The following is a 17896-nucleotide window of genomic DNA, read 5'->3' on the forward strand; positions in this document are numbered from 1 at the left end:
TGTTTGGAAATGGGAGAATTGGAAAAGGTTTATGAAACGTTGGTCGAGTCTAGATGGCTGTACGGTGGTTTGTGGCTTGGGTTATCTGTAGTGTGGGGGATGGAAAGAAATTTATGTAATTCAGATCAGATTTTCTAACAAAGTACCGTGGGCTGCACTGTAAACAGCAAGCAAATACACTGGGCGATCGAAAAGTCACGCAACCCATTGCTGACACATGTTCTATTTGTCAAAAAATAGATTACGCTGTAATCAGAAAACTAAAGACAATGCTATGTTTGAATGCCGAAATTGTCCAACGCTTTCTGTATCGTCACTTAACGCCGTAGGAAGACCGTTGAACACCCTCCCTGTGTCACGGAAACGATTCACCAGACGAGACATTGTCGATTTGTTTGGTATAGGATAATCGGGAACTATATTTTGGCAAGTTGAGTAAGAATGAAATTTGCAGTAGTGAATAATTAATACATAGACTGGCGCGCGAGCAGGTTACAACATGACGTGACCTGCGTAGGCTATTATATTGTATATATTTTGTTTATTGGTCCAAAGGAATTGTATCGAATTGCAACAATTTTTCGAAATGTTTTTCACTTTATTCTGTGCTTATTTCTTAGCAGTTTGTAGTGTCTATTTATACCAAAATACTTTTTTTCTCCCTTAAACATCAGATTTCTGCCTGAAAAATACGGTATGATGTTACAGGGTTTAATAGTTTAATTCCTTATTAGTTTACAGTCGTTTTAAATTCTGAGAACCAACCTAAATGTACTTTGTTGGCTTAATCCCAAGTTATTTACACTTGAGATAAGTGATACTAAAAGTTACCAACGCACGTCAAAGATTTAAAACATTCAGATTCAAAATATTTACTTCATAACAAAGACAATCTCCACCAGCTTCCGTTAAAATATTAATATAATTTAAAATCCAAGTCAGATTTTAGTCGGTTTTGTCTGTAGCGTGGCCCGGCTTCGAGTTGGTTGTTCATGACTCGATGCTTTTTGTTCCAGGGTCGAGGAACTCTGTGAGGTACTCCATATACTCAGGTGATCCGGATGGTTACTTCAGCATCGACCCAGTGACGGGTACGATTCGTACAGCATCCACTCTGGACCACGAGGCACACCAGTCCGTGCTTCTTAACGTGCAGGCCACAAGCGGAGACCCTCCAGCATACGGACACACTCAGGTCAGTGGCTTCTTCAGACCCTGAACGCCCAGTTGTACGGGTCAGGGCATTCTTCATTTGTTGCCACGCCCAGGAGTTTGAATCCCGTGATGAGGAGGAAGAAGAAGAGAATAGACAGGGCGAAAGGGATAATAAATAAAAGTGAAGAGGTAGAAAATGAGGAAGGAAAGCAAAGGGGAGAAGAAAACAGTACGACGAAGAAGAGAGGAGGGAGATAATCGATGAGAAGAAGGAGAATAGGGAAAGATAAGATAAAGGAGATATTTTCGTGCTGTCTCCATTTCTACCTTTATCTAGGGAGTCGTGACTCCGAACCCTTTTCTTATTTCCATTTGTCTGGGTCTTGAAAAGCTGTAAACACGGACATCGATACTGGAAGCCAAGTTCAAAATGAGCCGACGGTTCTAACAAAATGCAAAATACCGAAAGCCGCTGATGTTATTATCAGACTCTGTCTGCTTCTTTCCCTGCACTGCCTTCGTTTCTAAGGCGTGCGTTTTTATTTTCTTTTTATTCCTCTCACTCTTTATCTGTTTTGTTTCCTCATTTCATTGGTTACTGTATTTGGAACGTACGCCCTTCGATTTCCGTTCCGCATTAGTTCTGTCCTCACTGAGAATTTTCGTATCTCCTTAGGCAGAATAAACACGATGCCTATTCTGCGTTCACTTTATAATGAAGAGAAGAATTTGTGTGTACATGGTTTGTTTGAATTAAGCCATACCATCTGATACGATCGTATTTCTCACTCGTACTCATATTTATTTGCGTTTCTCCTGTGTTGTAACAAGAAACGACGAGTGATAGTTCATGTATACTCTGTTTCCTTCTTTCTACTCACATTTTAATAATGTATTTGTTAAAAGCTTCGAAGGTCAAAATAAATTTCAGTCGTTTGGTTAATGTTCAATTTTCTGGTCAGCGACACCAATGTTTTATTATAAAGACTGCCAGTATTCAAGTGCTGTAATCGGTTAACATTTGCTATAATATTTGGACCTAGGACCCGAGAAATAACATAGGTTGGAGAAACTTAATAATTTATTCCGCGCACTACATGAAATCAATCCGTTCCACAGGGTTAATCAACGGATAAGACTTCATTACGCCCAGTCGCCTGCATGAAAGCTTTACATCTCTAATGAGCATGTGATGAAGGTTTTGGTTTTCGATTTTACCATTGTCAGGTTCTCAAGAAGTTTATCCACTCCACATATATGTAATATTAATTGAATAATTGTCTTTGTTGCTATTGTGATTGTCATTATCCTAAAACGTGTGCTGAGTACAGCTAACTAGGGACGTCGTGTGTTGCACAGCATTTGAATCAGTCCGCCAAAGCACAAAACTAACTCGCCGTGTACGAAAGTAACTGGCAATTTTGTGTCTCCATCTTCTCAGGTTAACATCGGCATTGAAGACATGAATGACAACGCTCCGGAGTTTGATTCCAACACCGTGCGAATTTCAGTACCTGAGAACTTGGAGCTTGGTATTCCCCTGTACGCCGCTCACGCCAGAGACCGCGATTCTGGTAGGAACGGTGTAGTCAGGTACCGACTGGCAAGTGCTGCCGGTGGCACATCCACCGGGGGTCTGTTCGCCGTGGACTCCCGTCTGGGGCACCTCACCCTCGCTAGGCACCTCGATTACGAGACAGCCCAGCGACATAGCCTCGTCGTCATCGCCACCGACACGGGGGATCCCCCGCTGTCTGCCAACTTGACCGTTCTTGTTGAAGTTCAGGATGTCAATGATAACAGGCCTGTCTTTGAGAGAGCCGAGTACGGGGTTGATGTCTTGGAGTCTCTTACGGTCAACTCACAGGTGAGAATCAGTTTTAAATGACTGTTGTATGAAATAGAATCAGATCAAGCCGGCTTAGAGTTAAGCTGTTTGAAAATCAAACCGCATTTGTTTTATAAAACTTGGTTTAAATAGAAATTAACTGAACCAAAGAACAGCCTTATATTCCGAAACTAATGTAAGACAAAGTTATCCGCCCGAAGAAGTTACTTATAACAAATTGTTTAAACCAAAATTTTCTTGAAAGCGAAATACTTATTTTGTTGTCATAGGAGCAAAGCGCCCTTAAAACACTAACTGCTTAAAGTATAAATGTATTGTCATCTCTTAGTTTTAGTTTAATACGCGTTTTGTTAAATCAGATGAGATACAGCTCCGGATTCTTGAACAAAACGTTCACGTGAAACTTATATTTATAATTCTAGAATCACAAAGTATGAATAATTCTATCGAGTCTGTGTTTTATTAGGGAAAGAAATAAGAGTTTTTAAAACCCGATGCAGGCATTTGAGTAGTGAGTGACAAGCCCACTGCCTCTGCACAATTTCTTCTTAATCCTGGTTTTGACTGCCAGAGCCATCTAGCAGCCCAATTCTGATACTAAACTCCATGGACCTATTCATTCACTTCACCATACATCTTCATTTTGTGCGCAGTTAAGTTTAGAGAGGACGTAATGTTTTGTGAATTCAGCATTGAATTTACGAGTTCTTAAAAGCTGTAAATTTATTGAAAAGTGAGTAAGTTTATTTTTAAATAAAGATTCCGGTCGAAATATTTGTTCAAGTAAATCGTAAAGTAATTTTTCCGCAACATAATGATGTTTAACGCTTTGTGTATCCCTGAACAGCAGCCACAGAACTGAGTTCAGTGCTTTTAAAAAGCACTCTAAATACATGACCTACAGTTAATAATGTATGAAGTTATGATAGGTTTAGGTTTGTGTACGAAACGAATTATTGCGAGGTGCTTGATATTTTGGAACGCCCTTCAGCTGGGTGAGTAGCACGCAAATCATGTACATTTAAAATAAGTACACTTATTTCTGTGTTCCTTGTGCGTGTTTGGTCATACTTTGAATTCAACTAAGCGTGACGACTTGTATTTCATGAATATTCACGTACTTTAACTAGCTCACTTGCTTGCTTACGAGACTACCTAATCTGGCCCCAGTCATCTTTACTCGACCGATATCGGAGGCGTTCTGTTCACAGCATCGCCCAACACTGGCGAGAATCCTGTGATACCAATCAGATTTCCGTCCCAGTTTATAAATCTTTCAACGTTGTGTGATGTATGTGTCGCGTCTTGTTAGAAATGTCATTCTCCTATTGGCGCGCAGGCAACGTGCTGCACTTCTGATGGTTAATTCAGACTTTCTCAGTCGTGTCCACTTTGCGGGACACTAAAATATCATTCAGTATTTCACGTCACACGAAATCAAAAGTAGAATTTATTTGTGATTTATTTAACGACGCCGTTAATAGCTCATGATACATTATAGCGCTCAGAGATGGGATGATGATGATGATGAATTGGAAAGAATTTTGTATAAAATAATCGTGACTTAAATTTAAGATGCTGCCCCAGAAAATAACTAAAATCCTATGCAAGAATACCTGTCTCCAAACGGAGATTGAACCCAGAACCTTCAGAATACGAAGCAAGAATTGCAACCTAACTTTCGGTCACACCACGCGATTATATATGTCGTCACAGTAGCCGCGTGGTCTGAGGCGTGGGCCTTGTGCCGCTTGGTCGCTGGGACCGTGGGTTCGAATCCCACACAAGCCACGGATGTTTGTCCGCGTTATTCTGTGTTGTGCTGTCCTGCGTACAGGTAGAGGCCTTTCGACGGGCCGATCCCTCGTCCAAGGAGTCTTACCGAATGTCTATAGATCAAAGACAACGAAAAGTTGGGACCCGCAGTGCTCAGGCACACACGCACATACTCAGGTCTCATGTAGTCCCGCACGTAAGGGGAAATTAACAGATTAACATCACCTCTTCTTCTACCACCTGGTCCTGAAAAGGCGTAGAGAATATTTGGACCTAGGTGGGATGAATTGATGGTAGATTGGACTGTTCGCCAGATATTAATAGTGTAATCAAATCAAGAAATACGAGACTACGCGCATGAGAAATGCATTAAACCTTTTGGTTTGTCAAGGCTGAAGACAAGAGACAGCCGTGAATGTCTGGGAGGAAAACGTTAAGGAGTGTATTGATTGGATTTATGTGGCTCAGGAAATGGACCGGTGGCAGGTCGTTGTGAACATGGTAATAAACCTAGTTGTACCATAAATGGTGTGGTATTTGACTGGATGAGTGACTACAAGTTTTTCAAGAAGAATTCTACTCTGTAGAGTTTGTTATATGGTAAGAAGTATGGAAAATTTGAATTGATTTAAATTTTATTTTAGAAGAATAAGCTGTGACGTCGTAATCTTGATTGAGCGAGTCCAAAAGAGAAACGTGAATAATAAAATACGTGCTTCAGGTAGGGGTCAAACTTGACTGACCTTAATAATGTCTGTATTTTAAATAATCTCTAAGCCAACAAACGAACGTTATGTGTTTTCCAGGTACTGCAAGTAACAGCCGTGGACCTGGATACCGGTAACAACGCACGCCTAACATACCGACTTCTCAGTAACGCAAACAACACGGAGCACGACGACAAGAAACCATCGCCACCCGCACCATCGTCTGATGGCGTTGACGGGAGCGAAGACGACATCTTCGGAATATTTCCGAACAGCGGATGGATCTACCTGCGCCGACCGCTGGACCGCGAGAGCAAAGACCACTACGTGTTGACTGTGGCAGCTACAGACAACGGAACCCCGGCAGGAAGCGCCACGTCCCGCGTGTCTGTGACTGTCATGGACGCGAACGACAATGACCCAAGCTTCGCCCGCGACAGTTACGAATTTAGCGTTGAAGAGAACCTGGCTCGTGGAGCCCAGGTCGGCAAAGTAGCTGCCACTGATGCCGACCTTGACATGAACGCTGCTGTCAGGTACAGCCTGATCCCTAGCAACACTAGCTTCCAGATCAACCCACTGACTGGTGAGTTCACACCTGTTTGCTATGTCCTTGTTTGCTTTCAGAGTTGTTTTGTAACTACGAAAGGATTCTAAGAGTGTACTGTAAAAACAGTTTACTGCTGACACGTTACTGATTGTCGTCAGGTTATGAGGGCTAAACCAATGAGCGTCATTTGGTCATTGCTGTCATTGCTTTGCACTTCGTCTCGCTGATGCACCGAAAGTTGCCTTGTAAGGCTGTTGAGAGGCAGGTGGCGTTGAACTTACGGGAATGAAACGATTTATTAACAGTGGCAAATCTTGGATTTTTGACACTCTAATAAATGATGCGATACGAGTAACAATGTTTAATAACAATACCATCGAAGATTTCTGTCTTCTGGGTTGTTGCGCTGTGTAGTATGGTCGATGTTTACCAACGTTTCAGAGATCATACTGCCTCCGTCATCAGGGCGATGAATGAACAACCAGAAGACAGAAATCTTCATACTCACCGCTGTGTAAACCTCAAATCTTACAACAATACGATCGATTAGACGATGTTTTTATCAGTACAAAGCCTGAAAAAATGAGTGGACTCGATCTCGCAACATCGAAGTCTTATAGTTCTGTCTCCCCTTGCGTGACAAATACACTCGTCCGCCTTCTTGTGTTTTCCAGGAATTCAGAGGTATGGGCAATTGAATGTTTCCCTTAACATTAAAGTTAATCTTAGGAAATTCTTCCTCTTCTTCTTCTTCTTCGGAGCTTCCGTTTGATCTTTTTTAAACATTATTCCCTGTGCGAATCATTAACTGAACACATTTTAAATTATATATCACCAAAATTATACGCTTTAATAATATCCGTAACGTTGAATGCTACATTATGCGCATTGCGTGTGGTGTTAGTGGTAATGAAAGTGGCCCTAGCAAGACGCTAAACCCGAATCTTCTTTCCACGGTTAATTTGAGAAATTGCGATTCCAGTAACTTATTCAGTCGTCTGTACATTCACACATTGACGGTTTTAAGCATCAGTTACTACGATGGAAATTTCGGGTTAAGATCGCTGTGACAAGCTCTGCAGCAGTGGTATTCAACCTTTTTTGTTCGCGTACCCCCAGATATAATTTCTCTTCAACTTTGTACCCTCAAAGTTGTTGGTGTTTAATTCAAGTTATACATAATATATAATCTACATCTAAAATAATTTAAATAAATTTCATTACTGATTATTCAGTGTTTTTCATAAAATAATATATATTTTTTTAAATTTCACGTACCCCCTAAGATGTCTTCGCGTACTCCCGGGGGTACGCGTACCCCAGGTTGATGACCACTGCTCTACAGCACTGAACTTTGTTTCTTTTCTGCGGCCTGGCCAAAATATTCGCCAAAATAGCCCCGAACATGGTTAGGCATTTTAATAAAAGTAGTTTTATGGTTGTTATCCCACACACTACCTTCTGGAGTAACGTGTTGAAAAATCTAATCCTGAAGAAGGAAGTGGAATGTACCTCCTAAACGTTGGTATCTAACCGCAGTGTAACTTCCCAGAAGACCAAAATCTGGAGTACTAAACGTTGTTTGTTTATTTCTTACGCTGAAAGTGGTTAAATTGTACAGAATCCAGAGAATAGGAAAGAGTTTCTGACGTTATTATATCTTGAAGCCGCAGATACAAGAACGCTTTGTACTGGCGTATGGAAACTCTGTTGTCAAAGAGTTTGCCGCTTGCACCGTGGTTAAGCAAACTACAGCCGTTCAAAAATAAAACCGAAAGAATATTTGGCGCTCTGTTTTCTTTTTCTTCGGCTCGTAAAAGTCATGTTTATATTTCCAGTACGCGCAGTGATTAATAATACTACTAACATATGTTGACTAATAGAAGAACCTTTTCATTAGCAATATTCTTTACCAGGGGTACACACCATATGGCTGTGCCATGACATCCGCCTGAAAAATGTGGTCGTGCTTCGAACATTTATAATTATGTGGCTGGTAAAGAATTTCTCTGCTTTATTATAACCCGAAGCATCATTTACGGAAGTCTCCGAATGGATGTGCCCTAAGCTGGACTAATTCATCTTTCCAGTAGTTTAATCCGTCTCATAGGCCTGAACAAGTTCTCTTGTCGTTTTCCTTGCGTGTTTTAAATATGATAAGATTTAAATGTAAAAAACAGTTATTTTGTGGCAGTTAGGCTTAATTGCTGACTTCTATATTTAGGCATTATCTGCATGAATGGTTTTAAAAGTACGGTTTCATGAAAATGTCGTGTCTGTCTGTTCGTTATTATGATTTATGCTTGAAACAGTTAACCGATTTTCAATAAGTTTGGCATTGGGAAGCATTCACTAGGTCTGTGATACGTTTTTAGCGAATTTCACTTCTAACTGAGTCATTTCTCAATGCTCAAAACGAACTTTCGCTAGTTATTTTTGCAATTCAAATAAACAAGACGAAACAAGTGGAAATAATTAATAACTACTGTTTATGTTGCATGTACGTTTTTTTTAAATTTGTCGATATAAGATCAAAACTCTACTATTTTTGAAACAGTATTACCAAGTTACATTACTCAAGATCGCAAATATGGTATATGAAACAAACGAACTCCCTTTTATAATTGGTTTCTTGATTTCATATTTAATGACGTTAAATATGTTGTGCAGTTTTTATACAGTCGGTGAGAGGTGTCCAGAACATAAAGAATTAAGACTTCAAAAGTTCTGCAGTTTTCCATAGTTTACCTATAGGGAACAACAGAAATCACGTAGACCCCAGAATATCGCATCTCCTCGTCGATATTCGAACGAGTGAATTCCATTTTTCGTATCCGTAGTGACTTCTCCTTTATCGTTGGTTGTTGCTCGTAGCCGAGAAGTTCCTTACAACCGCAGCGCCCTCAGTAAGCACCTGTTTACAGTCTCTGCTGAGTTAAAGGCAATCATCTTCGGCCTCTGTGTCAGGGCGAATGTCGGGAAAGAATCTCAAAGCGGCAGCAACTGCTTCCTTTAGTAGCTTTACATATTCATAATTCATTATGATATTTCCATTTTATTCATCACATTCGTGACCTTATGACCTTCTCATGTTATTCAACACTATATAAATTCTGCAACTGAAAAAACTGTCTCCATACAGCCGATGGATTAATCTTATGTTTGTGAGTGTGTAAGCAAATGTTTTTTGGGATACTGTCGCTGATGGACCACGTAGTTACAAAGGCAATTTTTAAGTCTGTCTGTCTGTATGTCTACATATCCCAGGAGTACCTGGGCGACAAGAAAGGCAATTCATCATTTTGAACACCTACACTGGATTTGCTAATTCACTATGTGCCAATGCTGACACGTGATGGTTTAGTTCATTAAAATGTCTTCATTTCATTTATTGAACTTGTGTATACATTTTTGGGACACTGGATATTAGCTGAAATTGTTTTATTCTTTCTAAATTACTACTCGACGTTTCCCGACTAGAAATACCGCCACTGCTGTTATTAATGTTTATGATGGAGCATTTTATGACGTACGAATTTTTAAGAAAGAAGGACGAATACTCTTTACGTTAAATTTGGGTTACTTTCTTGTACTGCATGTCTAAATATTATTAACCGATACAGTGAAAGTAGTAACAGCAAATTCAGTCGCTCCCAGAGTATTAACTCTTTAAAGCACAGTGGTCATTATATATGTAACATCTACTTTAACATTCAGTAAATGTGTATTTTGCCTACAAAGTGTATTTTTTGGGTTTCGTGTGATAGTCGGAGTAAACTGCGCGCGTTTCATTAAACAGCATAAACCAACCGATCTCTGTAATGGAGAGGCGTTTGTTTTCTTTGAGGTACAAGCTGATTTTTTTGTATGCCATCTAGATGGTTTAATGCATTGTGCATTTATGAAATTTGTGTGAACTTAGGAAGGAAAGAGAAAATTTGAAGACAATGTGTCAGGGCTAAATTGACGGAGGCAATACATCCCATAAAGATGAGGACGCATTCGTGTTTCCAGTGCGATACGAACCTAGGAGTCCCAATGTCGCCTCTGACCGAAATGCACCTTACCTCCAAGTTTAAAATACCAAAGTCGTGTCTGTTTGTATTGCATAATTTATTAAGAAGGGCTAGATGAAAGAGGTGAGAAATGAATACAAAATTTTAGTCCGAAAATATGCAGAGAAGCGGCAACTTTCAACATGAAAGTATAATATTAAGTTATGTCATAAATGAGATGTAAGGGTCTGGACCGGATTCATTGATGAGCTCTTTCTTTTGTAATATTTAGTAAATTACTAGTTTTTAAGTGCGACGACTGTCAGTACCTACAACGAAGACCAGACAGTATGTGTGCTCAACATGGCGGATATTCTTGTGTGTCTTCTCTGGAGGCCGTCTCGTCCTTGCACAACCTGAGGACGCGCTTTGGTATGACTGCACTAGGAACCCACCGAAAATGGACCTTACCTTCACCAAACATTTAGTCCAGAGCGCAAACATGAATGAAAAGTGAACTTAATTTTTGGTGGTTCAAATTCTTTTAAACAAGGACGACGGTAAAAGTCCAGATAGTAAATGATTTTAAGTTAATTTTTGGTGGTTGAAGCTTGTACAATTGGGTGTGTAGGTTACACAAGAAATCCCGTTTAGAACGCTGAATAATAGGTCTATAATTTTGTTCCGGTCATGTTTGAAGCAGATAATAGTTTACGTCAAATTTAATTTCTTTGTTTAATACACACTCCGTTTTTCAGAAGATCAGTTTATAAGCGCGTTCGAGACGAAGTTGAATAAATGCCACAGTTAGCTTCGTTACGCCAGTCGAGAAATGCTGTATAAATGTTCGCAAAATTTACCGTTGGTTTTGCTAGGCAATGATAACACGTGTAGTAAAGTTAAAGCGATTTATGTCGAAATCTGTTCCGGTGCTTGGCAACCGTTTTATAAAGTGGAGACATATACCTCTATAATTGGTTAGCAATGAGAATGTTAAAAAATGAAATAAACAACATTATTGTTTAAAAATAGTTTATTTTAAGATCTCGCACGATGAACAGACTTTTTCGCGGTTATATGATAATTATTTATTATAAAAACTCCATCGCTAGGCCACTACACGTTAATGCTGAACTGATATTCGATTCCTTATTGTAGAGCCTATAAAAATGTTGATCGCGAACTATAGGTTGAGCACCAAATTAGGACTCCATATTTTGAACATGTCTCTGTTTGTGCAAATCCAGCAATTGATTTCCGATGTATAAAGTGAAGTGGCTCTCGAAACGTTGGCAGAAGAAATGGTTCATTCACCATTCAGCCACCTGACACTGCTTGTTGCCCGAGAGTCTTCCATCAATCGATTTCTGACTTTTCTATGTAAAAGTTACAGAACCGAAGCTGTTAATACCTTGACTTTCACATCAAAAGAGTTGATTTTCTTTCCTTAAACGTTCGTTGTTTGTTTGGGACAGCGCTGGTTTTTCCTTCTTCTCTTTCCTTCGGTTTGTTGACGAAGGTCCGGCTTCGTGTTTCTCTGTCACTGGAAGTCGTCCTATTGACAGTACTTCGATACCAACCTAAATGAAAAGTAAACACCGATGTCTAGGTTAGGGATGAATACTTCATCGACGGTTCTAGCGGTAGGAAAAGAACGAACCTTAGAGGCAGTTGATTGTCCTGAGCTACATCAACGATTGTTAAAAGCAAATTAAATTATGTATCTATTTTATCAATAAATAAAGTTAGAGATAATCAGACGTCGCATTCGAGTGGTTTTCATTATGTATGATTTGAGGTTTTCACAGCGGTGTGTATGAAGATTTCTGTCTTCTGGGTTGTTGCGCTGTGTAGTCTGGTAGATATTTACGGAGGCAGTATGACCTCAGAAACGTCGGTAAACATCGACCAGACTACACGGCGCAACAACCCAGAAGACAGAAATCTTCAAATTCACCGCTGTGAAAAATCTCCCTGATGACGGAGGCAGTATGACCTCTGAAACGTTGGTAAACATCAACCATACTACACGGCGCAACAACCCAGAAGACAGAAATCTTCAAATTCACCGCTGTGAAAAATCTCCCTGATGACGGAGGCAGTATGACCTCTGAAACGTTGGTAAACATCAACCATACTACACGGCGCAACAACCCAGAAGACAGATATCTTCAAATTCACCGCTGTGAAAAATCTCCCTGATGACGGAGGCAGTATGACCTCTGAAACGTTGGTAAACATCAACCATACTACACGGCGCAACAACCCAGAAGACAGAAATCTTCAAATTCACCGCTGTGAAAAATCTCCCTGATGACGGAGGCAGTATGACCTCTGAAACGTTGGTAAACATCAACCATACTACACGGCGCAACAACCCAGAAGACAGATATCTTATGGTTTTCCTTAGTCCCTCCAGTTATAGGTCGGGATAGTACAGTCTATTGAGCCACAACCGCGTCCTTCCACATCCCTTTCATTTTATTTCTTCCCAAACGAAGAGATACGTAACAGATAAATTGATAAAGGTCGAAGCTTGTAACCATGAAGTTTGTCACCTGGGAGTCCGCGAACCGTTGCCTTTCCAAAATAGCTACTATAGTTTTATATATATATATATATATATATATATAATGTACAAACGTAAAATATGATCTGCAGAACAGTTTGAAATCTGATGCCATTGCATCTCCATTCACGTGTGATGCAGTGTAAGTGACACGTGTTGCTGCGTTAAACATCGACTTGACGAAACGGTTTTGAAATCCGTTGCACAGATACAGACAGATAAGGGTTAAAACAAAATCATTTGTGGGTGTTTTTATATTTTAGTGTGTGCAGTCCTTGAGGTGTTGGCAATTGTAATACCATGGTTGCTTCGTGTATTTTTTTGGTTAGAGCTAAGTGGTTTTCTGTTGTTCCCTGACCAGATGTGGTTATGGCATAGAGTCGAGACCAACGTTGCCAACTGTACGGCAGTAACTTAGGGACTTTGGAGCTTGTTCGGAATCTTCTGCCCCATCTCAGAGCCTTCTCATGTGGTTGTTTTGCAGTATTTCTGAATGCGTTCTCAGTTATTTTATCAGTCATATAATTCTGTTATTTAATTCCTCAATTACAGAGTTAGTCTAAGTTAATTAGTTCGTTCATCTGCCGATGGGTTTGTTGGTTAGCTAGTCCGTCTGTTAGTGGGTTGGTTAATTAGTCATTCACTTCGCCAGCAATGTAGTCACTTGATGGATGGATTAGTTAGTCAGCCATTAAGCTCGTGAGCTGTATAGAGTCAGACAGACCGTCAGTCGTACCTCTGATGACGTAATACGGCTAATAGGAACACATGTTGTACGTGGAAGTTAACAGACGAGAGCAAGTCTTCAGGAAACAGAAGCAGCAAAGTCATTGAACCTCTTCATTTGGATCGGTTAAGTGACTTACATTAAGGTGAGCTGTCTTAGTTCGTGAACAAGCAAATGGAAATCATGTCGGAACTAGACACAATTTCTAGGAATGTCAGGTCGTGTAGTTTCGAAATGGGAAATTAAGTTCTTGCAAATTTTGGGTGTTTTTTTAGTCTGGCACTCGTCTTAAATCGCTTGTCCGTGATTATATTCAGGTGGACCACACATGAGTTAGCAGGAAGTTCCTTGAAAAACGTACAACGTTCAGTTTCTCCGGAACACTTGCATTACCATAGAGAGGTTACCGGGTAATACGGGCTATACCAGTCAGTATATAATCTTTCGCCAGTATTGGTTCAGACTGCATAGTTGGTTACTGTGTGTCTGGAGATGGCTGTCTTCTGGATTGTTGCGCCGTATAGTCTGGTAGAAGTTTGCCGACGTTTCGGAGGTCCTTGCTATGTCCATCATCGCCATGATGATGGAGGCAGTAAGGATCTCTTCAGTTTCTTGGTCACTTTCATTTATGTGTTCTGTGCTACAACCAGTCTTATTTTGAGACCCAACCACTATATACAATTTCATTGCCAGTATCCGGCTAAAATTGGAGCATATTCTGTGATTATAGTTCCTGTATTGAAAAGGGCATTTGCTGTATTTATTCAAGATTCTGATTGTAGGAGTAGATGGATATTTTTTCGCCGTTCTAACCTGCCCACACCTGTCTATCTTTCTCTACGTAACAGATTGACTGTCGGCTCTGAACGACTTTGTCAAAAGCTGTTTTCTTCTGTTGACTTTATCCTTCAAGCATGCGGAGACTGGTCCTCAGTGTCGTGATGGTCCCGACTTTGTTGTACATCATAGAGTAAAAAATGTACCATCGGTTCGGAGATACGAATGGAATATCCTTTGAATGACTTTTAGATGTTGCATAAGCTGAGGTAACCCCTCTGTGTTTGTTCGACCCAATGAAGCCGCGTGTTTTCGTTTTAAAAGGTATTTATATACATGGGGACTTAAAAAGAGTCCTCAAAACAATACGTCAAGGAATAAGCACAGTCGTTTGTTTAGAGACGTTTCTCCTACGAAAAGGGCAGTACAAAAAATGCTATAAGCTAACAGACGCTATCCAAGCATTTTTCCGCTTTAATTAGTGAACAAAAGTGTTGCTAGATGGCAGCACATAACATTGTACTGTTATGATGTTGTTTATTGTTATTGCTAGTCCATGGGTGAACATACTTTGTTGTCAGTGCCAGAGTTAATGTAGAAAGACATTATTTTGTTCTGTAGTTCAGTGATAACTTGTACATTTTATTTCTTTGACGCCGAAATTGGCAACCTTAAATTGTCTAGAAATTGCAATAGAGGTTTATTTTCGAAAAACCAAGAAGAGGAAAGAACTATGGGTTTAAATACGATACATCTCGTTGTTAACATATAAAATGCTAATAACAATACACAGTTTAAGTTCAAATATCATAGTTGGTTGTTTATTGCCATGAATATGTTCGGACGTTTTATATTACGTATATTTTTCTTGGTGCCAGCAACTCTGGTCGTTTTTCCCTATTTACCCTTAAATATTAACCAAGTTTCAGCTTCAGTTCTCAGACTATAAGTACGAAATATTTAGATCTAACAGGGACGACGGAATCGACCAATTAAGACATTTCGTAATTAGGGACTTCATTCATGACTATTACATGTCATCTAATACAATCAGAATTGTGAAATCGAGGTTACGATGGACTGGGCATGTAGATAGAATAGATGTAGCCAGTTAATGTTTGTATCGAATGTTGGTGGGGAAAAGTCGTGGAACACTGAGCAGGATGCAGTGGGATAATATTAAGACAGGTCAGGAAACGGGATGTGACGAAATGAGGTGGAAGGAACTAGCTCAGAATTGTGTCCAATGACGGCGTTTGGTGTTAGTGATGTGGAACCTTCAGTTATATTACCAGTGAGTTTATTAGCACACGAAGATTCTCAATATAAATTTCATTGTAAAAAAAAACACGCATCAGAACATGATCTTACTCTCATTGCTACTGGTGACTTAGTATCAACACTTTGATCAAGTATGGCGTTTGTTTTCATTTTAGACCTTAGAATCGCGTCCCTACAAATCACAAATTATTAAGTACTGGCCTTATTTATGGCTCCGTAGAGCTCAGTAAAGTGATTAGGAGCAGCTTGAATGATTCGGTTCGAGTCCCTTCAAGACTGAAATTCTTCTCTCCATCACTGCAACCGAAGGAAACCCATCATCCATTGTCCTAACCAGGGTCATTTTCCCCTGCGAAGAGCTAACCATTCCCTTCTGTCTCAGGCTGCCTGTTCCTTGAGCATTTCCTCCACGCCTCCTACACGCCTTCATGGCTTGATGATCGGGGGCGCTGGGACAACTTGTATCTGCCGCCTTCATTTTGAGCTGTGTGGATGGATATGTGATGATAACTGAGCTGTGTGAAAACACATGCATTTTTATGGTTCTTGTGAAAAGTTGGCTTATGCCTTCACGTACCCTCTGACGACAAGATCGTTCATCCTGTGGTCAAAGCAATGTGGGATTATTATTATCCTTCTTTTAAAATGTTAATTTATACTCTCACCTTTACGAAAGTTAGGTTAGTCGAAGATTTTGTTTCTCATTCTTTCGTTGATCAGTTTTTTCTTTCTTCCTTTCCTTCTATTTATTCTTCCTTATTTTTTCTTCCTTTCGTTTCTATTTTCTTTGACTCTTTAATACTGTGTTCTTTGTCTTTTCCTCCGTTCATTTGTCTCGTTTTGTTTGTTTCTATGCAAACTTATTTCTTTCGTTCTGTCTTTATGCCTCATTGGGCCCAATAAGTATGCCCCATTTCTCTATTTTGGCCACATGAACAGACCAATACAAATTTGTATCACTTTCTTCAACATGAAAATTCAAACTCAGCTTCATTCAGGGACTGTTATGTAGAGACACTGTGTAAGTTTCGACTCGAACCTCAGACTGCAGAACGACTGGCCTTACGATCTCCTCGGGGGGGGGGGGGGGATCTTAAATCTTTCAACACAAATGCAGGGTCTGCCTTAAGGCAGGTGCCATTTTTAAATTTGTTAATTGCGAGGAAATTATCCCATTCTGTACAGATCACGTGACAGACAAGCAATCGTTAAAATAATGAATCAGTGATTCATAAACAAAACTAATTTTCATCATCATCGTCTCTTGCATATTTCGACGCAGATCGTGTTAGTGTGATGAACTCATGTGGCATTTATTTGTTACGTATCCATTGCAAACATTGCAATGGGCTAAAGCTACCAGTGAGCTTTCTGGAAATGTCTCCAGCGGTTCTGGGCGAATTTATTATAAGGCTCTCTGACCTTCTTCCTGTGCAGTTCACTTAGGGTACTAATGAAGTCAAATGAAATCTGTGAATAATTTTTTTATACGTATTCTTCAGTAAATTGTTGCCTTTGATATCATGCTTCCACTTGTTATTCTTTACGAGTAAGACTGATATAAGGTAACAGTTCCTGTTAGCTGTGGTTATCAGTGAAGTAACCTACTAACATCACCGCCTGTGATGTATCGTGAAGAACACCTTTGGAATTCCGATGCACTCCTATGAGTGCATCTTTCCAGTGTTGTGTTACCCTGTGTTGGTACATTCCTTGTGATGGGTTAAATATCCCGTCCAAGGAGTTCTACCAGATGGTTAGTTTGAGAAGTTTCTGAATTTCAGCAGATCTGAATGAGAAGTGTATATTTTATTCAAATTAGAAGAATTTTACAGAATGAGCTTCGTAACTTGCAATATAACGCATAAGTTACAGGGAATAATTGAAAAAAGGATACGTAGATTTATAGCACGAATGGGGGACATGTGAAGTACATACGAAATTTTGTCGTAAACCCATAACGTAGTTTATCATTAGGTACATCTGGACTAGATGGGAGGATAATTCTTTACGCCTTATCCATTGCCTCTGTCACAGCTTTCCCATATTAATACAGTTGTGTTATGGCTAGTAATTATAAGTGTGTTTTGTATATCCCTGGTGTTGCGTTGAAAAGTCCAGCTGAAAATTCAAATAGCTGAGTGTATTATGTGCCGAAGGCGGGCCAGTGGATTGAATGAAAGAGGCTTGAGGAGAGACGAAATATGCTGACCGTAGTCGAGTGTTTGGATTGACGAGTGCATATCCATGTTTTCGTGCAGGAAACGCAAGAAATAAAGTCTGAGTATTCAACGTCCAGGAGAAGTTACCAAGATTTTAATTAGATATCTGGTACTTAAAGTGCTTATTCAAAGGGTTAATACCTTTTCATGTTTATGCCTCGGGTCAAATAGGGAAGTGTGTTTGTCTTACTGGTGCGTATTAATACAAATCAAGAGGAATATGCAATGGCTTGGCGGTTTTGGGCCATTCGAACACTAAGATCCTTTGTTCGAAACTTGGTCGGGGCA

The 17896-nt window shown here is 39.9% G+C and overlaps 1 protein-coding gene across 2 annotated transcripts in view; it reads left to right on the plus strand.

Moving 5' to 3' along the window:
- The window catches only part of ds (dachsous cadherin-related 1), a 430815-nt gene that overhangs the window by 352877 nt on the left and 60042 nt on the right, over positions 1–17896 (plus strand). For both annotated transcript variants that reach the window (XM_087351708.1, XM_087351709.1), the window contains exons 5-7: positions 1017–1195; positions 2597–3022; positions 5587–6073. In XM_087351708.1, coding sequence (XP_087207834.1) covers positions 1017–1195; positions 2597–3022; positions 5587–6073 — 1092 coding nt within the window. The remainder of the gene's footprint in view (positions 1–1016; positions 1196–2596; positions 3023–5586; positions 6074–17896) is intronic.

Source organism: Zootermopsis nevadensis, unplaced genomic scaffold (assembly GCF_977971745.1).
Source record: "Zootermopsis nevadensis isolate Lab colony 2312 unplaced genomic scaffold, Znev_1.0 Znev_ptg000020l, whole genome shotgun sequence".
NCBI classification, from domain to species: domain Eukaryota; kingdom Metazoa; phylum Arthropoda; class Insecta; order Blattodea; family Termopsidae; genus Zootermopsis; species Zootermopsis nevadensis.